At 37.3% G+C, this 23,512-nt stretch overlaps 1 protein-coding gene and 1 pseudogene across 4 annotated transcripts; both read left to right on the forward strand.

The window, feature by feature from the left end:
- Nucleotides 1–609: 609 nt before the first annotated feature.
- On the forward strand, nucleotides 610–19,119 carry PLK4 (polo like kinase 4). 4 transcript variants are annotated; one of them, XM_055275859.2, is made up of 16 exons: nucleotides 610–915; nucleotides 1,593–1,688; nucleotides 3,057–3,152; nucleotides 3,234–3,348; nucleotides 5,163–6,081; nucleotides 6,848–6,948; nucleotides 9,291–9,661; nucleotides 10,522–10,626; nucleotides 11,009–11,111; nucleotides 11,796–11,945; nucleotides 12,718–12,851; nucleotides 12,943–13,034; nucleotides 13,164–13,311; nucleotides 14,400–14,540; nucleotides 16,562–16,668; nucleotides 18,487–19,119. In XM_055275859.2, exons 1-16 carry the CDS (start codon nucleotides 886–888, stop codon nucleotides 18,587–18,589), a joined length of 2,811 nt encoding a protein of 936 aa, XP_055131834.1. In that variant the 5' UTR covers nucleotides 610–885; the 3' UTR covers nucleotides 18,590–19,119. The 4 variants fall into 4 exon arrangements, with proteins under 4 accessions (XP_055131834.1, XP_055131831.1, XP_055131832.1 ...); XM_055275856.2 differs by having other exon boundaries at nucleotides 612–915; nucleotides 5,163–6,183; XM_055275857.2 differs by lacking the exon at nucleotides 3,057–3,152 and having other exon boundaries at nucleotides 613–915; nucleotides 5,163–6,183.
- On the forward strand, nucleotides 11,427–11,518 carry LOC129481421 (uncharacterized; annotated as a pseudogene).
- Nucleotides 19,120–23,512: the final 4,393 nt, after the last annotated feature.

The raw sequence follows: 23,512 nt of genomic DNA on the forward strand, positions 1-23,512 counted from the left end.
ACTTAATAACAGAAGATCTAAGTTTGTGCGCTACTTCTGTTTGTTAAATATCCTTCCTTAAGCATCACACTTTTCTCACCTGCAAAACACCATCCCAAACTTACAGAGGTCTCTTTTGATCCATACAAATTATGTGTATGAGAGATCTCCTAACTGTAAGTTATTGTACAAATGACATTATAATATTAAATACTTAGGAGTTTGCCAAAATAAAGAATGGAGTTCGTTTTCTTAAGGTGCCGTACACATTAACTACAGTTACAACAAACTACGGAATAAGCGGTAGTGGTGTAAACGGTGTTCCTTAAAGGAAGATAATGTTTTTTGCCCTGTTCCGTAAAGTCTTAAACGCTTGACATTTTAAAATAGTTTTAAACCCTTTCCGGAATTAGAAACGGTATTTCGGACCGTGAAGTAACCGATCAGCCATAAGTGTCCCATCTTTAAGGCCTGCTCTTTTACCCGTCTTGCAGAAGGTCTTCCGAGAGTGGGCCCGAGACAGCCTCCCGCCCGAACTCAACTCTCCGCAGTGCTTCCGGCCCTTGGCCCAAAAGTCTAGAACCCTGGGCCGGCCGCAAAGGAAGGTCTGCCGCGCATGCGCGCCCCGGCGCAGCCTTTCCGGAGCGATCCATCTCGTTACGTCACCACCAGCCTAGCTCGGACGGCAACCGGCGGGAGATTTTCAAAATGGGAGCTCAGAGGCACCGCCCAGGCCTCGGAAGGTGTCAGGGAGAACTTTCCGTGGTTTCAGCGTCGTCGCCTGGAGCGGCGGTCTAGAGAGCCGAGCCTGATGGGCGCCGAGGCCGGCTGGCTGCTTGGAGCGCTGCCTCGAAGGGACTGCGTGAAGGAAGCTAATCCGGAGAACCCAGGCCAAGGCCTGGAAATATGGCGACCTGCATCGGGGAGAAGATCGAGGTGAAAAGACTCGGCAGTCTGCAGCGGGGCGGGTGGGAGTAGTTGTGGGAGGACACGAGACCGCTGTGGGAAAGGGAGCGAACGAAGCTAACGGCTGCGGGGCGGGCACCGAGGTGCTTAGGGAGGGTCCCAACGGCCCAGGCCCCAGCTGTTTAGGGGCGGAGCGGCCCGCCCCTCAGAGACAGTAAGAGTAGGGGAGGCGGGACAGGTGAGTCCCTCGCCGCCCGGCAGTGTCCCCAGGCAGTGTCCCGAGGCACTGCGGCTTTCAGCAATCCCGCCCGAGCTACCGCGCTAGAACAGGGCAGGGCTACCTCCCACTTCTCCAAGGGGATGGCGGTTATCTCCGGCGGGAGCTGCAGCGGGATTCTGACCAGGCCCTCCGCTCCCAGGGGTTGGCTGGAGATGGGAGGAGGGCGCTTAGGCTGCACTGAGGTTGAGGAACCAGATCACTAGGGTGCACCGTCACCCTGAGCTTCCAGTCCAGCCTGGAAGCTCAGGTATCCCCGCACGGAGTCAACATGCCTTCCACCCTAGACACCTGCTGCATCGAGGTGTAATACCTGCTTGAATTTTGTCAAATTCCCCACTCGATCCATTTTATCTTCTTTTTCCAGCCCCTTCCCATCTTCCTTTCTACTGTGAGTCATCACACATAATCTTTAATTTTAACTTTTAAGGATTTTAAAGTTGGAAATCTGCTTGGTAAAGGATCATTTGCTGGTGTCTACAGAGCCGAGTCCATTCATACTGGTTTGGAAGTTGCAATAAAAATGGTAAGAATAAACTAATCAACTTCTCTCCTGTACTTTGCAAGTAACTAGAGAGGTACCAGAGATGTCAGAAACTCCTTATCTACCAGCCTTTCCTTTGATTATAGTGTAAGGAATACTTTGCATAGGCAGAAGACAATAGTGCCAAGTCCAGCCGTTGAGCTTAAGAATATTTTAGGAAAGCCTTGACCTTGCTTAAATAAGTTTTATCTTCATTAATGTTCAGTAGACCTCGTATATGGTGTAATTATCCATACTTGGAGTAATGAGTAGAAATCAACTAACAAATAATTTGTTTATAAGAGTTCACTGTGTATAATTGTGTATTTCCCTGTAACATACAAAATATTATTCTTGATTGTTAGAAGTCAGCCTAATAGGAGTAACATAAACATAAGCAAATTAAGAATCATTTGTCAGCCGGGTGGGTGGCTCACGCCTGTAATCTCAACGCTTTGAGAGGCTGAGGCAGGTGGATCACCTGAGCTCAGGAGTTTGAAAACAACTGTGCAACATGGTGAAACCTCCTCTCTACCAAAAATAAAAAAATTAGCTGGTGATGGGCACGGTGGCTCACGCCTGTAATCCCAGAACTTTGGGAGGCCCAGGCAGGTGGATCACCTGAGGTCGGTAGTTCAAGACCAGCCTGACCAACATGGAGAAACCCCATCTCTACTAAAAATACCAAATTAGCCAGGTGTGGTGGCGCACACCTGTAATCCCAGCTACTCTGGAGGCTGAGCAGGAGAATCGCTTGAACCCGGGAGGCAGAGGTTGTGGTGAGCTGAGACGGCGCCATTGCACTCCAGCCCAGGCAACAAGAGCTAAACTCCATCTCAAAAAAAAAATTTAGGCGGGCGTGGTGGCATGTGCCTGTGGTCCCAGCTACTCAGGAGGCTGAGGTGGGAGGATAGATTGTGCCTGGGAGGTTGAGGCGGGAGGATAGCTTGTGCCTGGGAGGTTGAGGCTGCAGTGAACTGTGATCATGCTACTGCAATCCAGCCTAGGTGACAGTGAGACCCTGCCATTAAAAAAAAAAAAATCATTTATCTAAACCACTTAGAAAAAGAACTGGAAGTTTTGCTCTAAAATTTGCCTGAATTGGGATCTTTTTTTCTTATAGTTAGGCTTTTGTGCTATTAGATTATTTAAATTGAGATAGGATATTAGAATTAATTGGGCAAACTTTTACCAAGCATCCTCTCTGCCAAGCGCTCTGCTAGGTGTGTGGGGAAAACAGATAACAGTAGGTTGACCGCAAAGATGTATAAAAGGACTTCAGTTTATTTTAAAGTATACTTTATTTTCAAAGTTCACTTTTAACCAGTTTATATTTGAAAGTCTGTCAACATGTAAACCTGTTATTTTTAGATAGATAAGAAAGCCATGTACAAAGCAGGAATGGTACAGAGAGTCCAAAATGAGGTGAAAATACATTGCCAATTGAAACATCCTTCTATCTTGGAGGTAAGATACAAATTTTGTAGAAGTGACCAAGGACACTGAATTTTTGTATATTTTAATTTATTATGCCCTTTCACATTTCAGCTTTATAACTATTTTGAAGATAGCAATTATGTGTATCTGGTATTAGAAATGTGCCATAATGGAGAAATGAACAGGTATCTAAAGAATAGAGTGAAACCCTTCTCAGAAAATGAAGGTAGGCGTGTGTTTTGTTTGTTTGTTTTGTTTGGGTGGATAAAAGTTTTGCATTTTAAAGTGTAGTTTTGTGGAATATGCTATTTTATAATATATAGTAAAACTGTTTGAATTATTACTTTAAGCTAGAAAAGGAGATTTCCTCCATCCCAAGCTGTTAATTCTTAACACAATTCAATTATTACAGTAGTAAAGTAAGAAATTTGTTATCCTTCTGTCTTTAAAACCACATTTTAAATTAAATTATTGGTAGCAGTTTACTGTGGATCTTTTCAAGTGTAGTAACCTTTTTAGGATGCCATTGGTGACTATAAAGTAGTTCTAAATCAAGCACAAATAGCCATTGAAACTGTTTATTATAGAAAACATGAAACATACAGGTAGTGTGCTATAATGAGTCCCTTGAACTTAACACTCAGCTTCCAAAACTAGTGACTCATGTGTTTTTACTACCTTGATTTTCCAAAGTATTTTGAAGCAAATTATAGACATATTTTCAACTATAAATATTTCAAAGTATAGACTTCTTTAAAAACGTAGCCACGAAGTCATTATCACACCTAATAATTCTTTACTATCAAATATATAGCTTCAGACTTCCTCAATTTCTCATAATTTTTTGCAGTTCAAAGCAGAACCAAATAAGGTCTATACATTGACACAAATGATTGTTTTCAAGTTATCCTGCTCTGCTGAGATTACAGACAAGCTAACAGAAGTAGTTGCTGATAGGCTTCTTGTACATCTGAATCTATATAAGCCATTTGGAAAACAATTCGGGCATATGTATTTAGAGTTACAGAAATATTTATATTCTTTGACTCAGATTCCATTGTTGGAAGTTTATTCCAAAGAAATAATACAAATTGAAAAAAAATTGATACTCATCTTGATAATGACTACTGCATTTTTTTATAATACTTCATAAAAAAAGGCCTTATTAGGCTGGGCTCAGTGGCTCATGCCTGTAATCCCCGCGCTTTGGGAGGCTGAGGCAGGTAGATCACCTGAGGTCAGGAGTTCGAGACCAGCCTGGCCAATATGTTAAAACCCCATCTCTACTAAAAATGCAAAAATTAGCTGGGCACGGTGGCTCATGCCTGTAATCCTAGCTACTTGGGAGGCTGAGGTGGATGGATCACAAGGTCAGGAGATCAAGACCAACCTGGCCGACATGGTGAAACCCCGTCTCTACTAAAAATACAAAAAAATTAGCTGGGTGTGGTGGTGCTCTCCTGTAATCCCAGCTACTCGGGAAGCTGAGGCAGGAGAATTGCTTGAACCCGGAGGCAGAGATTGCAGTGAACTGAGATTGTGCCACTGCACTCCAGCCTGGTGACAGAGCAAGACTCCATCTAAAAAAAAAGCTTACAAATTGATTACTTGGGAAAGTCTGGGAGACATCGATGGAACTTTTTAGCTTTTTCTTTTTTTTAATAATCAGAATATATGTATGAATTGTTTGTGCAATTGTTTTTCTTAATTGCTGTGGTTACCCTAATGACTCTCAATTGCTAAAAAAAAAAATTAGGCTTCTCTTAACTGCATGTAAAACGCCCATCAGTTGGAAAGAACAAAGATTAAAAGGAATGCCTAGTTTTCTTAAAGGTTAATATGATATCTTTAAAGTGGTGTGTTGGTACCACTCTGATAATTGCTGGTAATTAAAGTGGCTGGTAAATCTAAGCTCCAAGCCAGTGTTCTACTACAGTGCTCTAGAATATATACCTGGGTTTCATAATGTATACTAAATACTAGATACTGAATCTTCCAGAGTTTCTAAATTGTAAATTCTCTTTTTTTAAATCCTAACAGCTCGACACTTCATGCATCAGATCATCACAGGGATGTTGTATCTTCATTCTCATGGTATACTACACCGGGACCTCACACTTTCTAACCTCCTACTAACTCGTAATATGAACATCAAGATTGCTGATTTTGGGCTGGCAACTCAACTGAAAATGCCACATGAAAAGCACTATACATTGTGTGGAACTCCTAACTACATTTCACCAGAAATTGCCACTCGAAGTGCACATGGCCTTGAATCTGATGTTTGGTCCCTGGGCTGTATGTTTTATACATTACTTATCGGGAGACCACCCTTTGACACTGACACAGTCAAGAACACATTAAATAAAGTAGTATTGGCAGATTATGAAATGCCAATTTTTTTGTCAATAGAGGCCAAGGACCTTATTCACCAGTTACTTCGTAGAAATCCAGCAGATCGTTTAAGTCTGTCTTCAGTATTGGACCATCCTTTTATGTCCCGAAATTCTTCAACAAAAAGTAAAGATTTAGGAACTGTGGAAGACTCAATTGATAGTGGGCATGCCACAATTTCTACTGCAATTACAGCTTCTTCCAGTACCAGTATAAGTGGTAGTTTATTTGACAAAAGAAGACTTTTGATTGGTCAGCCACTCCCAAATAAAATGACTGTATTTCCAAAGAATAAAAGTTCAAATGATTTTTCTTCTTCAGGAGATGGAAGCAGTTTTTATACTCAGTGGGGAAATCAAGAAACCAGTAATAGTGGAAGGGGAAGAGTAATTCAAGATGCAGAAGAAAGGCCACATTCTCGATACCTTCGTAGAGCTTATTCCTCTGATAGATCTGGCACTTCTAATAGTCAATCTCAAGCAAAAACATATAGAATGGAACGATGTCACTCAGCAGAAATGCTTTCAATGTCCAAAAGATCAGGAGGAGGTGAAAATGAAGAGAGGTACTCCCCCACAAACAACAATGCCAACATTTTTAACTTCTTTAAAGAAAAGACATCCAGTAGTTCTGGATCTTTTGAAAGACCAGATAACAATCAAGCACTGTAAGAATAATTCTATCAGAGGCATTTTGTTTTTTGGTAACATACTAGTATAAATATGAAGCTGCATCTAAGCGGGGGGTTACCAGGGAAATGAAGTCTAAAAAAAAAAACCGCTGTCATGGATTTTGACCTATGGTTAACAGTCTTAAAAGGAGTGTGTGTGTTCATGAATGTGTTTATAAAATTGTTTAATATTTGGAAATTTTTAGCCTCATTTTTTAATTTTATATAGAGTGAGTCTCCAGTGCAAAGTATCGTATATATTAGTCATGTCTTACCCCCTAAAGTACTTAATAATAACTGTATACGTAGATAGAAAAGCTGAGATTGAGTGGTCATAATACTGACTGCTTCCAATATGAAAACTAATTTTTAGTGACTGTAGTGTGTGTTTTTTTTCTTTTTCTGTTCATTTTATGATTTTTATGCTTAAATTATAAGAGGGCAGTAGCCATACAGAAATGCTGTCAAAGTGCCCTGGGCATTTTGGCGTGGGAGTTTAGCTTTTTAGAGATAGCATAGTTATGCCAATATTGTTTTCTATAGTTATTCTAAAATGTTCAGGTATTCAAATCAGAAGAAATCCTTTTCTAATATTTTTACCTTAAAATGTTATTGGATAATTTTTTATTAGTTTATGGGATTTTTTTGTTTATTTGTTTAGCTCCAATCATCTTTGTCCAGGAAAAACTCCTTTTCCATTTGCAGACCCGACACCTCAGACTGAAACGGTACAACAGTGGTTTGGGAATCTGCAAATAAATGGTGAGTTTTTAATGGAGTATTTAATCAAGAATTAATTACTTGGACACTTACCAGGCATTGCAGTGTTCTATTTGAGATTTTTAAAGAAAATCGTTTTCTTGCTTGGTGCAGTAGCTCATGCCTGTAATCCCAAAACTTGTGAGGCCAAGACAGGTGGATTGCTTGAGTCCAGGAGTTCAAGACCAGTTTGGGCACATAGCAAGACCCTGTATCTACAAAAAATAAAAAATTAGTTGAGTGTGGTGGCATGTACCTGTAGTCCCAGCTACTTGAGAAGCTGAGGCAGGAGGATTGCCTGAGCCAAGGAGTTCAAGGCTGCAGTGAGCTATGATCACACTGCACTCCAGCCTGTGTGACAGAGAGAGAGACCCTGTCAAAAAGAAAAAAAAAAAAAAAAAGCATTGGCCAGGTGTGGTGGCTCATGCCTGTAATCCTAGTACTTTGGGAGGCCAAGCCAGGCAGGTAACTTGAGGTCAGGCGTTCGAGACCACCCTGGCCAACATGGTGAAACCCCGTCTCTACTAAAAATACAAAAATTAGCTGGGTTTGGTGGCACACACCTGTAATCCCACCTACTTGGATGGCTGAGGCACAAGAATCGCTTGAACCAGGGAGACAGAGGTTGCAGTGAGCTGAGATCACGCCACTACACTCCAGTCTGGGCGATAGAGCTAGACTGTCTCAAAAAAAAAAAAAAAGCATTTTCAATACATCTCAATAAAGCTCTATTACAGTATTTGAATATTTGCTATAAGTCAGCCACTGTCCTTAATGTTTAACATATATTAAGTTCTCACAAAAAAACATGAGGAAGATACTGTTGTTATCTCCGTCTTACAGATGAAACTGGGTACACAGAGCTTAATTTGCCCAAGCTATGTGACCATTCAGTAGAGTAGCCAGGGTTCAAACATAAGTAGTCTGGCTCAGAGACTTTATTCTTAACCCCTGCTCTTGCAGCCTCTCTATAATCAGCACCTTCTATCAGTGCCCATAAAATAATGAAAAGATGATTGACCTTATTTTTAAGTGGAAGCTGATAAGGACATTACAAGGTACCAATGGGACCTCATACTAAAGTACAGAGCTACTAAAACCTAAACATTTTTAAACAGCTATCATCCAAGTCATTATGTTGTTTATAATACAGAGTTTGAAGGTTAAACATTCCTCATTAATGAACATGACAGATTCACAGAAGGTGAATTGGGAAATAATGCTGGAAAAAAGACATATGGAGAGGAGGAGATCATTTTTTACTAAGTATCGTATTACCTCATAGACAAAAAGCAAATAACACAGCTGTAATTTAACCAGAGTTGTATGTTATCTTGAGTCTATTCTTTTCTTTTTTTAAATGTATATTATTCTCAGAAGCCCAAAAAGAAATTAATCTTTTTATTTATACTAATTAGAGATGATAATTCAGGTTTGTTTTTTAAACTGTAAAACTGCCACATACTTAATTTTGCACATCTGTTGTGTTTACAGATACTTATATTTAGTAACACAGACTTGTCTGAGATGGAGAAATAACCTTGTTTATAATAATCCAGTAGTGTTCCTGCAATTTTTCAGTATATTATTTGATACAAAATACTTTCTGTCATAATGAGAGTGGGGGGAAAGCACTAAAAAGTCATTTAAGAAAAAAATTATAATTCCAATTTTTAGTTTAGCATTGAAAAATTGCCTTACCAAGTTTTATATAATCTAATCATTTAAAGCCTTTAAAAGATACTGTTCTGTGTGTGAACTTTAAAACCATACAAAATAAAATTTGGTAAAGTTAATGACTTCTTAAAAAAATGCTGGTGCAAGTACATGTGTAATATTAAATATTAATGTTAAAGCTGTTCATATAGTGTTTTTGCTTTTAGTTGCATATTTTCATTAATTGCAAGTATTTCTAAGTAAAGATGGGCTAGACAGTTCTTAGCTTAAAGAGAGTAAATTTATATATTTTTCTCATGTAGAATGATTACTTGGGAACTCAAATCTGCTTTTGTTGGAGCATTGGCAGTTGCATGCTTTAGGATTAATAGGTGACCATATAGTGACGAGTTTTTGCCCTAATTGAAAAATTAATTTTATGTTAATATCTTTTGTGTCTTAGTCTTAGGAATACTAAAGGTATTTCTTCACGATCTGGTTTAAAATGTTCTTTCAAAGTCATGTCTTAAACTGCTTATTTGTTAGAAAATTATGAGCTCTTATTGTTTTGATTTTTTAACTAGATTTCTTTTGTTCAAAAAATGCTATTATAATCAGAGTGACGTTGTTTTGTGTTGACTTGTGTTTTTAGTTATTTACTAAATTGCTTCATTCTATGTATATTATAGCTCATTTAAGAAAAACTACTGAATATGACAGCATCAGCCCAAACCGGGATTTCCAGGGCCATCCAGATTTGCAGAAGGACACATCAAAAAATGCCTGGACTGATACAAAAGTCAAAAAGAACTCTGATGCTTCTGATAATCCACATTCTGTAAAACAGCCAAATACCATGAAATATATGACTGCACTTCACAGTAAACCTGAGATAATCCAACAAGAATGTGTTTTTGGCTTAGATCCTCTTTCTGAACAGAGCAAGACTAGGGGTATGGAGCCACCACTGGGTTATCAGAATCGTACATTAAGAAGCATTACATCTCCGTTGGTTGCTCACAGGTTAAAACCAATCAGACAGAAAACCAAAAAAGCTGTGGTATGTCTGTTATCTTCCTAAGTTACTACATAACATTTTACTCGAGAATACAATTCTTGAGAACATATTTTTTAGTCCTCTGTAATGTCCTTCTACTTTGGGGTTTATACATGATCAACTTTATTAAAGAGAAAAGAGACTGGGTGTTTATGGAAAAACAGCTCTTATTTCCCTCTATCTTCTTAATAATAGTGACATGATACTGATAAGTTTTGAATTTTAAATTATTAATTTAAAGTAGATTTGAATAAAAAACATTTTAAAATAATACTGGCTATAGGCTGTGTTAAAGATTATTTTGTTCACAATTCCAATCAGTGAGCTAATATTATCCTTTGCTTCTATTTTTATTGTTTGTAAATTTAATCCTGTCTCAAATTTTAAAAAACTAGAAAATATAACTTTTATTTTTTTAGCTTCTGGAACTAAAGAAAAGGCATATGCACATTTAAGTTTAGAGTTTAAAAATTATTGTATATGAATTGAGAATGGTGTGCGTTTTTTTAATTCCAACTTTATCCTGTTCTTTGTTCCCATTTTACTTCCCATTTCATCCTTGCCTTTGTTTGGCTTGCTATTATCTTTTCAAAGTCCTTATTCTCCACCCTACCTTCTGTTTGCTTTCTGCTCATTGATTATCATTTCACACTTCATTATACATTCTTACCTTTGCACCATATGGTTCACAGTTGTGCTCAAATACACCTCTGATCTGGACTGTTGTAGTGAAGCAGCTATTTGATTTTGACTTCAATATTTGTTTCTGCCATGGTTAAGTAGTCCTAAGTATTATGTATGTCAGAGCTGTTCTAGTAAACAAAAGAATTATTACTGATTTTGGGGTTTTTTTTTTTTTTTAGGTGAGCATACTTGATTCAGAGGAGGTGTGTGTGGAGCTTCTAAAGGAGTATGCATCTCAAGAATATGTGAAAGAAGTTCTTCAGATATCCAGTGATGGGAATATGGTAATGTGTAGTTACTTTATTACCTTGCAACTTCAAATTATCGTTTAAGCATGTTTAGCATTCTAATTCATTTTACGATGATGTAAGTTTTTTTTAAATCAGTTTCCCAGTATGATAGTGTCTCTGGAATTCAAACATTGAAATAGCATATTAAACATATTTAAATGAATTGGTGCAGTGTTAAAAATAATTATATCTAGTAAGAAAATATAAACTTTTGGTTTAAGTTAAAAAGCAAAAAAATTACTTTTACAGAATATTTAACATTTTTCTATAAAATAATATTTAATGTTACATTTAAACACTTTTTATACATTTTAGCAAAATATAGTACTGGAACTTAATGGCATGTAATTCAAATTTTTAAAAAATCTTTTGGCAGATCACTATTTATTATCCAAATGGTGGAAGAGGTTTTCCTCTTGCTGATAGACCACCCTCACCTACTGACAACATCAGTAGGTACAGCTTTGACAATTTACCAGGTATGTGAATTTACCAGGGAATAAATTTTGATAGTAGATTTATATGTATATATGTATAAACTCTATATATAGATATAATAAATTATAAATATCTTAGCTTCAGTCAAACTTTAGGTCATATCATATTCTTGTACTTTGTTTCTAGTGAGAGATGTATGCCTTTAATGCAATGTTTATTATTAATATTCTGTGTTATAATGGTACTATATTCTATTTAAAAACTAACTCTAGAACATTAGTCATATGTCTCACAAATGTAATTTGTATACTTGTTTAGAATGTGGCTATAGTTGTGTTAAAAAAAAAGTCAACATTGTGCTTGCTTCAGAGCATATATACTAAAGTTGGAATGTTACAGAGAACATGGCCCCTGTGACTCACAAATTTGTGAAGCATTCTGTATTTAAAAAATAATTCACCATGTATGTGGCTTTTGACCTTTGAAATCAGTGCTGTGACATAAATGATTATTTATAATTATAGTTAACCAAATTTGACTCCCAGTTTGGTTTCTGGATATTATGGACTATGGACATAAGTACTGAATAGTAAGACTTCATTGAGGTAACTCTTAGAATAAGAAAACCTGTCTAATGTAACCCTATTAGAAATCACAATAAATAGATAAAACTGTATGTCAGGTCAACGCTTTCTTCCCTAATGTTAAGTATTTTTTTTCCTTAGAAAAATACTGGCGAAAATATCAATATGCTTCCAGGTTTGTACAGCTTGTAAGATCTAAATCTCCCAAAATCACTTATTTTACAAGATACGCTAAATGCATTTTGATGGAGAATTCTCCTGGTGCTGATTTTGAAGTTTGGTTTTACGATGGTAAGTACCATTTGGAAATGGTAATTCGTTCGTTTAGTTTGTAATTTAGTAGTTAGGTATATGTGGGTTTTTAAAATTCAACACAGTCAGTTTTAAAGATGTGTATGTATATAACTATACATATAAATTGCACAGCAGAGTATACATGTCAAATCATATTAACCAAAATTTATCTAGCCTTCCTTTAAACAATTTATCCTATAATATGTATATTAGTCCTCTTTTCCTACTTAGCTCTAGTTTAACTACATCTAGGCTGATGGTATAAAAATCACATGAAATGTGCGATGTCCTATTTCTTATTAGAAACCTTAAATGGACATATACCAAATTATGAGAATTATAAATGTAGCAAAAAGGATAGGGTTGAGTCTGAATCTATTCTGTAAAGATGAATGTTCTTATTTTCTAAATCTATTCTATAAAGATGAACTATTTTTTAATCTATAAAGCTCCTTTAAGGGACACAAAGCATTCATATCACACAGTACATATATAATTATAGCTATCCTTCAATTATGTTTTTGTATGAATATAGTGATTTTTTAAAATATAAAAGTATCAGGCTTAAACCAGATATATGTTGGGAAAAAAATGGATGACCCATATTTATTGAATGCTTTGATAGTCTCATTTTACTAATAGTCAATAAATGAATAAAAATGATACCTTGATCCAGGAGCCATTATATACTGGTATGATAATAAATATAAATCTAGGAATATTTTTAAAAAGGATAAGAGAAAAGTTTTCTGATTTTTTTTTTTTTTAGGGGTAAAAATACACAAAACAGAAGATTTCATTCAGGTGATTGAAAAGACAGGGAAGTCTTACACTTTAAAAAGTGAAAGTGAAGTTAATAGCTTGAAAGAGGAGATAAAAATATATATGGACCATGCTAATGAGGTACATACCTAATTATAGGTTTTTCTTACCAATTAATGATTACAAATGACATAGGTGAAACAATGACAGAAGCACTCTTCTTTTGAAATAGGGTCATCGTATTTGTTTAGCACTGGAATCCATAATTTCAGAAGAGGAAAGGAAAACTAGGAGTGCTGCCTTTTTCCCAATAATCATAGGAAGGTAAATGTCTGAAAATTTTAAACATATGGCTAAAATGTTTTAAAAGTTTGATGTTTATATCATAAACATTCTTTAGTTTTCTGTAAATTGAAAGCTTCAAGGGAATATATTTGGACTTTTCTGCTTCAGAAAACCTAGTAGTACTAGTTCACCTAAGGCCTTATCACCTCCGCCTCCTGTGGATTCAAATTACCCAACAAGAGACAGAGCGTCTTTCAATAGAATGGTCATGCATAGTGCTGCTTCTCCAACACAGGCACCAATCCTTAATCCCTCTGTAAGTAAATATATGTCACTTCTGTACTTTCAACCTTTCAATGATTGCCTGATGCCCTTCATATAAAATAGTTTATTGTGGCTTTACTATCATCTACGTACTTTTCCAGCCTCATCCTGAGCCACTTTATCCTATACTGTCTTATGTTTGAGCGTCAAAGGCCTTCTTTCAGTTCTTTAAACAAGTCAAAGGGCCTTTTCACATGCTGTTCACTTGACCTGGAACTCTTTTCCCCAACCACTTAACTTTATAAATGTGTAAGTCTTATTTTTCAAGTCTCTGTTTAAATGTTACCTCAATGAGCCCTAATCTCAGCCCTCTGGGAAAAGCTAAATGTATTAACATATACATATATAGTTGTTGTTTTTTTGTTTTTTTGTTTTTTTGTTTGAGACAGAGTCGCCCAGGCCGGAGTGCAATGGCATGATCTCAGCTCACTGCAAGCTCCGCCTCCTGGGTTCATGCCATTCTCCTGCCTCAGCCTCCCGAACAGATGGGACTACAGGCGCCCGCCACCATGCCCGGCTAATTTTTTTTGTATTTTTAGTAGAGACGGGGTTTCACCATGTTAGCCAGGATGGTCTCAATCTCCTGACCTTGTGATCTACCCGCCTCGGCCTCCCCAAAGTGCTGGGATTACAGGCGTGAGCCACCACACCCGGCTAGTTGTTTTATTTTTACTAGTAAAATATCATTAACTGCCTAAATGCTCATGATAGACTCATGGTTAAATTTATTGTATATTTAATGAACATGGTGATGAAGATTATATAGCAGTGTAGAAAAATGCAACATTAAAGAAATAGGTGTGTGTATTTGTGTGTACTCACCCACATGCACAAAAAGAACATGCCATGGGATAAAAAGATGAAAGAAATCCACCAAAATGAAAACAGCAATTGTGCAGGAGGGTGGGGGGTTCTTTTCTGTATTTTTCTAATTTCCAATAATGTGGTTATATTTTCATTAAAAAATTTATGTTTTTAAAAAATTAAGCTAATGAAAAATCTCATAATTGTCTGCTTTTGCTGAATGTGGCTTATAAAAATGCTGAGGAATAATATCTTCCTGTCCTTTATTCTTTGTAGATGGTTACAAATGAAGGACTTGGTCTTACAACTACAGCTTCTGGAACAGACATCTCTTCTAATAGTCTAAAAGATTGTCTTCCTAAATCAGCACAACTTTTGAAATCTGTTTTTGTGAAAAATGTTGGTTGGGCTACACAGGTGAGAAATTTCTAGTACAGTGCATTTTCTCATTAATGAATTTCTTTTCATTTTCACACTGTTAAGACAATTACCAAAAAATACAAATTATTGTAATGATATCTTTTTACAAGGAAGTTTTTGTACCTTTTAACATTGGTTATATCATTAAAAAATTTAACTTCTTAAATTTGTATTCAGTTGGAAGACTCCAGACATTGCTGATTAGAGGTTGCCTGCTAGGCTTGGGCGACCTACTTTTGCCATTTGTTTTTATTTTTATTTTTATTTTTTTTTTTTTTTTTTTTTGGAGACGGGGTCTCGCTCTGTCACCCAGGCTGGAGTGCAGTGGCACAATCTCGGCTCACTGCAAGCTCCACCTCCCGGGTTCACGCCATTCTCCTGCCTCAGCCTCTCCGAGTAGCTGGGACTACAGGCGCCCGCCACCACGCCCGGCTAATTTTTTTTTTGTATTTTTAGTAGAGATGGGGTTTCACCGTGGTCTCGATCTCCTGACCTCGTGATCCGCCCGCCTCGGCCTCCCAAAGTGCTGGGATTACAAGCGTGAGCCACCGCGCCCAGCCCATTTGTTTTTAAAGTAGAGATCATGATAATGACTAATTGTGAAGAGTAGAGTGTGATATCTGGGACGTTTTAAATTTTGGAAATTATTTGTAATCAATATTAATAGAGTAACTTACTTTCTTTCTTTTTTTTTTTTTTTTGAGACAAAGTCTCACACTGCAAGCTCTGCCTCCTGGGTTCACGCCATTCTCCTGCCTCAGCCTCCCGAGTAGCTGGGACTATAGGCGCCCACCGCCACGCCGGGCTAATTTTTTCTATTTTTAGTAGAGACAGGGTTTCACCATGTTAGCCAGGATGGTCTCAATCCCCTGACCTTGTGATCTGCCTGCCTCAGCCTCCCGAAGTGCTGGGATTACAGGCGTGAGCCACTGCTCCCGGCCAGTTGAGTAACTTTCATTTGGCAAAAGAAGAAAAGGATTTTTCCATTAAAAGTCAAGTGAAAGCCAGGTGTGATGTCATGTGCCTATAGTCCCAGTTACTCAAGAATCTGAGGTGGGAGGGTCATTTGAGTCCAGGAGTTTGAGGCCAGCCTGGGCAACAAAGCAAGACCCCATCTCTTTTAAAAAGTGAAGTCAATATTGAGTTTCAAATTTACAGAATTTTATGTAGTTGTGAACCTATAGGTGTATATTATCTAAAATCTTGAAACTTGGAGACTTCTGAGCCTGACACATGTACTTTTACTTAACAGTGAAGTAAATGCAACCTAGTTCTTTATGGGGGTAGGTAACATTTGTTGAGCACCTGCTTTGTGGTACCTACCATGTTTTTCACATACTTTGTCTAGTTTATCCCCCAAAATAACCTAGTAAAGTTGATGTATCTGCTTTTATAGACAGTAAAATTATGCTTCATAATGGTAGATTAACTTGCACAATCCTACACTGTACTCTTAAGTTGGCAGAGTCTACATGTAAGCCTAGATCTGTTTGATTTGGTGTCCATGTACTATGCACTTCTCCGTTTTGAGTGACACATTGTGACTATTAATGACTAAAGGAAGAAGTTTCAGAGGCTAAAATGTAATATTCTCAGGCCAGGAAAGAAATTCTTGTGGCTTAAGGACAAAGAAAATGTTGCTTTTATTTCCTAAATCTCTTCTTGTTAAGAAATACTAAATATTTCTTGTGGGGGAAAAAACCAACAACCAAAAAACTTAGAAATCCTAATGGAAATTAATGGGAAACAGGATTCACTTTATAATAATTTTAATATTATAATATCTTAGCTATTAAAGGAATAATATGAAAAAGACATGAATATTCTCAGTGCTCTGCCATCATAGCCCCAAATTTGTAGTCACTTAGAGAGTTTTTTTTTAACTGGAAAACCCGTTAAATATGTTAAATATTAATACAGAACCACAAACCCTCTACTGTATAGTAATTTTGTGTGCTACTACTGCTTTTTTTTTTTTTTTCTATGCCTGTTCTTACCCATGCTTATTATTTTTCTAGTTAACTAGTGGAGCTGTGTGGGTTCAATTTAATGATGGGTCCCAGTTGGTTGTGCAGGCAGGAGTGTCTTCTATCAGTTATACCTCACCAAATGGTCAAACAACTAGGTAAGTTCTTAAAATACTGGTCGAGATTCAGCCCTTTGCTATAATTTCTCTTTCTCTATATGTTGAAATGGATGATTTAATAAAGATACTTCTTTCATTTTGACAATGATCGTGTGATTCTTTAAACTGTTAATTATTCTTAGCAATTCATGTAGTCATTAATGCATATTTTATGATTATCTATATTAACTCAGGGCAATTGGTATGAATAATCCACTCTAAGAGATTGGGTTCCTTGTAGCCTAACTGTTCCATAGTGTAACTGATGGCCCTTTTCAGAAGTAAGGGACTTCTAATTCTAGGTTCAAATAATATACCAAACCTATTTACTTAAAAGAACAGAAAAAAGAAATCTTTAAGATATAACCTGCTTATTTTTCCCAAATGAAAGGCTATATCCCCAATCTAATGTTTGAAAGACCTTTTTGAATGTGTATATTCATTCTATATGAAAATATGTATCAGGCACCAAGCCAAAAATAAGGAATCTGGCAATACAAAAAACAAGGAGTTGTTTGCTTTCCTCATTTAAATCAGAACTTACTAAAAGTAGGGTACTGACGATGCCAGTGCAGACGTGCTCTTTTATGAGAAGTGCTTATTGTAATGGAAGTACTTGGGGCAAATATAATCTGTAGATACCTACCAACTGCATTTTTGTGTTAAATTTAGATAATGCAGTGACATCATTTAAATAACTATGTTTCAAGTGAGAGGCTTTGTTAAAAGCTCTTTGAGGTGCTCCAGAAAGTGGAAGGGTGCAGATGCGAAGTGGGTAAAACCCTTGTTCCCAGGATACATGTTGACATTTTATTTGGTGTGGTCATTTGGAAATTGTTAACATTTAAATAGAAATATATTCATATGGCTGGGCGCGGTGGCTCACGCCTGTAATCCCAGCACTTTGGGAGGCCGAGGTGGGCGGATCACAAGGTCAGGAGATCGAGACCATCCTTGCTAACACGGTGAAACCCCGTCTCTACTAAAAATACAGAAAATTAGCCGGGCGTGGTGGCAGATGCCTGTAGTCCCAGCTACTTGGGAGGCTGAGGCAGGAGAATGGCATGAACCCGGGAGGCGGAGCTTGCAGTGAGCAGAGATCGCGCCACCGCACTCCAGCCTGGGCAACAGAGCGAGACTCCGTCTCAAAAAAAAAAAAAAAAAAAAAAGAAATATATTCATAATGTGTTTGGCTTGGTATTTTTCTGTAGAATTAGGGCTTTTTTTTTTTTTTTTTGGAGACAGAGTCTCACTCTGTTGCCCAGGCTCGAGTCAGTGGTGCGACTTGGCTCACTGCAACCTCTGCCTCCTGGATTCAAGCAATTCTCCTGCCTCAGCCTCCCGAGTAGCTGAGATTACAGGCACACGCCACCACACCTGGCTAATTTTGTATTTTTAGTAGAGACAGGGTTTCACCATATTGGCCAGGCTGATCTCAAACTCCTGACCTCGTAATCCACCCCCCTTGGCCTCCCAAAGTGCTGGGATTACAGGCATTAGCCACCGTGCCTCTCCGGGGCCTTTTAAATTTAATGAGGAATCCAGATTTTGGGCTTGCTTTTGAAATTATGAAGCCAGTTCAAGTTTATCTAATTTTCCTTCTGTTATTTAAATGTGTTTAGAAAATGGTCTGTTTTAAAAGAAAAGAAACTGTATGCTTCACTTGATTTAGGTATCTAATAAATAATTGTTATAATTTTTCTGAGGTGCCTCTTGTTATTGAAGAATTACTGAAAAATATAATGTGCTTTTTGGGACTCTCATAAGAACCAAGTACTTCAGTTATGATTTTGTCTTTTTTTCTTTTGCTTCACTTAGGTATGGAGAAAATGAAAAATTACCAGAATACATCAAACAGAAATTACAGTGTCTGTCTTCCATCCTTTTGATGTTTTCTAATCCGACTCCTAATTTTCATTGATTAAAACTCCTTTCAGACATATAAGTTTAATAAATAACTTTTTTGTTGGCTTTCAAGTAAAGTGATTTTTTTAATTTAATATAAAGTCTTCAGAAAGCCTTTCTATGAAAGAATTTTAACCTATAATGTAAAGGATGTATTCTGAGAGAACAAAGCAGAATGAAACTTGAATCACTTACTAAATATAGTGGATATAAAATAGAACACCTGACTTTGCTCTTAGACCATAACCCCCGAACTTACTATGTTCATATATTTGTATTGAACAATCTTTTAAAAGCAAAAATGTAAATGATGTGTGGTTTATTTGTGCTTTTATTGTTTTCCCTGCGTCTCAGACATGTTAAGAATCATGGACAAAACCTGCTGGAATTTTGGAATTTTTGAAGATGTAAATAATGTGTATTTATGTTATAAGTAACATATCTAAACATGTATATTTGTTTTATATTTATTTTTGTAGCACCAGTGTCTGATGAAACATTTTTGCAAATGCATTTTATAAAAAAAATAAATATAGTGATAAGTTACATTATCTTTTGATTCATTTAATTAAATACTTATTTTAAAATAACTTACCAGTAAACTCACTTTTTAAATTGTGTTGCCTGTTGAGGAGTCAATTAAATTTTAAATATTAATTTTGCAAATGTTAAATACATTGTTTCTCTATTATCTGAAAATGTTGGTATATTTTAATGAATGTTTTTTAAAATTATACATTAAGTTCTGGGTTACATGTGCAGAACATGCAGTTTTGTTACATAGGTATACATTGCCATGGTAGTTTGCTGCACCCATCAACCGGTCACCTACATTAGGTATTTCTTCTAATGTTATCCCTCCCCTAACCCCCCATCCCCCACAGGCCCCAGCGTGTGATGTTCCCCTCCCTAGGTCCATGTGTTTTTGTGTTGGTTTTTTTTTTTTGAGACAGAGTCTCACTCTGTTGCCCAGGGTGGAGTGCAGTGGCATGATCTCGGGTCACTGCAACCTCTGCCTCCCAGGTTCAAGCAATTCTCCTGCCTCAGCCTCCCAAGTAGCTGGGATTACAGGTGCATGCCACCATGCCCAGCTAATTTTTGTATTTTTAGTAGAGATGGGGTTTTACCATGTTGGCCAGGCTGGTCTTGAACCCCTGACCTCAGGTGATCCGCCTGCCTTGGCCTCCCAAAGTACTTGGATTACAGGCATGAGGCACCATGCCCAGCCCCATGTGTTCTTATTGTTCAGCTTCCACTTATGAATGAGAACATGCAGTGTTTGGTTTTTCTGATCTTGTGATAGTTTGCTGAAAATGATGGTTTCCAGCTTCATCCAAGTCCCTGCAAAAGACATGAACTCATCCTTTTTCATGGCTGCATAGTATTCCATGGTGTATATGTGCCACATTTTCTTAATCCAGTCTATCATGAATGGGCATTTGGGTTGGTTCCAAGTCTTTGCTATTAGGAATAGTGCCGCAATAAACATACGTGTGCATGTGTCTTTATCGTAGAAAGATTTATAATGCTTTGGGTATATGCCCGTAACAGGATCGCTGGGTCAAATAGTATTTCTAGTTCTAGATCCTTGAGGAATCTCCACACCGTCTTCCACAATGGTTGAACTAATTTACTCCCACCAACAGTGTAAAAGCATTCCTATTTTTCCACAACCTCTCCAGCATCTGTTGTTTCTTGACTTTTTAATGATTGCCATTCTAACTGGCATGAGATGGTATCTCATTGTGGTTTTGATTTGCATTTCTCTAATGACCAGTGATGATGAGCATTTTTTCATGTCTGTTGGCTGCATAAATGTCTTCTTTTGAGAAGTGTCTGTTCATATCCTTTGCCCAGTTTTTGATGAGGTTGTTTGCTTTTTTCTTGTACATTTCTAAGTTCTTTGTAGATTCTGGATATTACCCTTTGTCAGATGGATAGATTGCAAAAATTTTCTCCCATTATGTAGGTTGCCTGTTCACTCTGATGATAGTTTCTTTTGCTGTGCAGAAACTCTTTAATTAGATTCCGTCAATTTTGGCATTTGTTGCCATTGCTTTTGGTGTTTTAGACATGAAGTCTTTGCCCATGCCTATGTCCTGAATGGTATTGCCCAGGTTTTCTTCTAGGATTCTTATGGTCCTAGGTCATACGTTTAAGTCTTTGATACATCTTGAGTTGATTTTTATATAAGGTGTAAGGAAGGGGTCCAGTTTCAGTTTTCTGCATATGGCTACCCAGTTTTCCCCACACCATTTATTAAATAGGGAATCTTTCCCCATTGCTTGTGTGTGTCAGGTTTGTCAAAGATCAGATGGTTGTAGATGTGTGGTGTTATTTCTGAGGCTTCTGTTTCATTGGTCTATATATCTGTTTTGGTACCAGTACCATGCTGATTTGGTTACTGTAGCCTTGTGGTAAAATTTGAACTCAGGTAGCGTGATACCTCCAGTTTTGTTCTTCTTGACCAGGATTGTCTTGGCTATATGGGCTCCTTTTTGGTTCCATATAAAGTTTAAAGTAGTTTTTTCCAATTCTGTGAAGAAAGTCAGTGGTAGCTTGTTGGGGATAGCATTGAATCCATAAGTTACTTTGGACAGTATGGCCATTTTTACAATATTGATTCTTCTTATCCATGAGCATGGAATGTTTTTCCATTTGTTTGTGTCCTCTCTTACTTCCTTGTGCAGTAGCTTATACTTCTCCTTGAAGAGGTCCTTCACATCCCTTGTAAGTTGTATTCCTAGATATTTTATTCTCTTTGTAGTAATTGTGAATGGCAGTTCACTCATGATTTGGCTCTCTCTTTTTCTGTTATTGGTTTATAAGAATGCTTGTGATTTTTGCACATTGATTTTGTATTCTGAGACTTTGCTGAAGTTGCTTATCGGCTTAAGGAGATTTGGGGCTGAGACGATGGGGTTTTCTTTTTTTTTTTTTTTTTTTTTTTTTTACAGTGTAATTTTTTTTAATGAAAACCAAGCAACATTCATTAGCCCATACTTCCAGCTCTTGTGTTCTTTTTTTTTCTTATTTATTTATTTTATTTTTTTTATTATACTTTAGGGTTTTAGGGTACATGTGCACAATGTGCAGGTTTGTTACATATGTATCCATGTGCCATGTTGATTTCCTGCACCCATTAACTCGTCATTTAGCATTAGGTGTATCTCCTAATGCTGTCCCTCCCCCCTCCCCCCACCCCACAACAGTCCCCGGAGTGTGATGATCCCCTTCCTGTGTCCATGAGTTCTCACTGTTCAATTCCCACCTATGAGTGAGAACATGTGGTGTTTGGTTTTTTGTCCTTGCGATAGTTTACTGAGAATGATGATTTCCAGTTTCATCCATGTCCCTACAAAGGACATGAACTCATCATTTTTATGGCTGCATAGTATTCCATGGTATATATGTGCCACATTTTCTTAATCCAGTCTATCATTGTTGGACATTTGGGTTGGTTCCAACTCTTTGCTATTGTGAATAGTGCCGCAATAAACATACGTGTGCATGTGTCTTTATAGCAGCATGATTTATAGTCCTTTGGGTATATACCCAGTAATGGGATGGCTGGGTCAAATGGTATTTCTAGTTCTAGATCCCTGAGGAATCGCCACACTGACTTCCACAATGGTTGAACTAGTTTACAGTCCCACCAACAGTGTAAAAGTGTTCCTATTTCTCCACATCCTCTCCAGCACCTGTTGTTTCCTGATTTTTTAATGATGGCCATTCTAACTGGTGTGAGATGGTATCTCACTGTGGTTTTGATTTGCATTTCTCTGATGGCCAGTGATGGGGTTTTCTAAGTAGACAATCATGTCATCTGCAAACAGAGACAATTTGACTTCCTCTCTTCCTGTTTGAATACCCTTTATTGCTTTCTCTTTCCTGATTGCCCTGGCCAGAACTTCCAATACTATGTTGAATAGCAGATGTGAAAGAGGGCATTCTTGTCTTGTGCTGGTTTTTAAAGGGAATGCTTCCAGTTTTTTCCCATTCAATATGATATTGGCTGTGGGTTTGTCATAAATAGCTCTTATTATTTTGAGATACGTTCCATCAATGCCTAGTTTGTTGAGAGTTTTTAGCATGAAAGGCTGTTGAATTTTGTCGAAGGTCTTTTCTGCATCTATTGAGATAATCATGTGGTTTTTGTCATTGGTTCTGTTTACGTGATGGATTACGTTTATTGATTTGTGTATGTTGAACCAGCCTCATATCCCAGGGATGAAGCCAACTTGATCGTGGTGGATAAGCTTTTTTGATGTGCTGCTGGATTCGGTTTGCCATTATTTTATTGAGGATTTTTGCATTGATGTTCATCAAGGATATTGGCCTAACATTCTCTTTTTTTGGCCTCATAAAATGAGTTAGGGAGGATTCCCTCTTTTTCTGTTGATCGGAATAGTTTCAGAAGGAATGGTACCAGCTCCTCTTTGTACCTCTGGTAGAATTTGGCTGTGAATCCATCTGGTCCTGGACTTTTTTTGGTTGGTAGACTATTATTGCCTCAATTTCAGAACCTGTTATTGGTCTATTCAGAGATTCAGCTTCTTCCTGGTTTAGTCTTGGGAGGCTGTATGTGTCCAGGAATTTATCCATTTCTTCTAGATTTTCTAGTTTATTTGTGTAGAGGTGTTTATAGTATTCTGTAATGGTAGTTTGTATTTTTGTGGGATCAGTGGTGATGTCCCCTTTATCATTTTTATTGCATCTGTTTGATTCTTCTCTCTTTATTATTAGTCTTGCTAGTGGCCTATCTATCCTGTTGATCTTTTCAAAAAACCAGCTCCTGCATTCATTGATTTTTTTGAAGGGTTTTTTGCATCTCTATCTCCTTCAGTTCTGCTCTGATCTTAGTTATTTCTTGTCTTCTGTTAGCTTTTGAATTTGTTTGCTCGTTTCTCTAGTTCTTTTAACTGTGATGTTAGGGTGT

Source organism: Symphalangus syndactylus, chromosome 4 (assembly GCF_028878055.3).
Source record: "Symphalangus syndactylus isolate Jambi chromosome 4, NHGRI_mSymSyn1-v2.1_pri, whole genome shotgun sequence".
Classification (NCBI taxonomy): Eukaryota; Metazoa; Chordata; class Mammalia; order Primates; family Hylobatidae; genus Symphalangus; species Symphalangus syndactylus.

What these genes read in the sequence shown, in the direction of transcription:
- PLK4 (XM_055275856.2), top strand. Translation starts at nt 886, where the DNA reads ATGGCGACCTGCATCGGGGAGAAGATCGAG. An exon ending in TGGAAGTTGCAATAAAAATG is followed by an intron (nt 1,689 to 3,056) that starts GTAAGAATAAAC and finishes TGTTATTTTTAG; the next exon opens with ATAGATAAGAAAGCCATGTA. An exon ending in ATATGGACCATGCTAATGAG is followed by an intron (nt 12,852 to 12,942) that starts GTACATACCTAA and finishes CTTTTGAAATAG; the next exon opens with GGTCATCGTATTTGTTTAGC.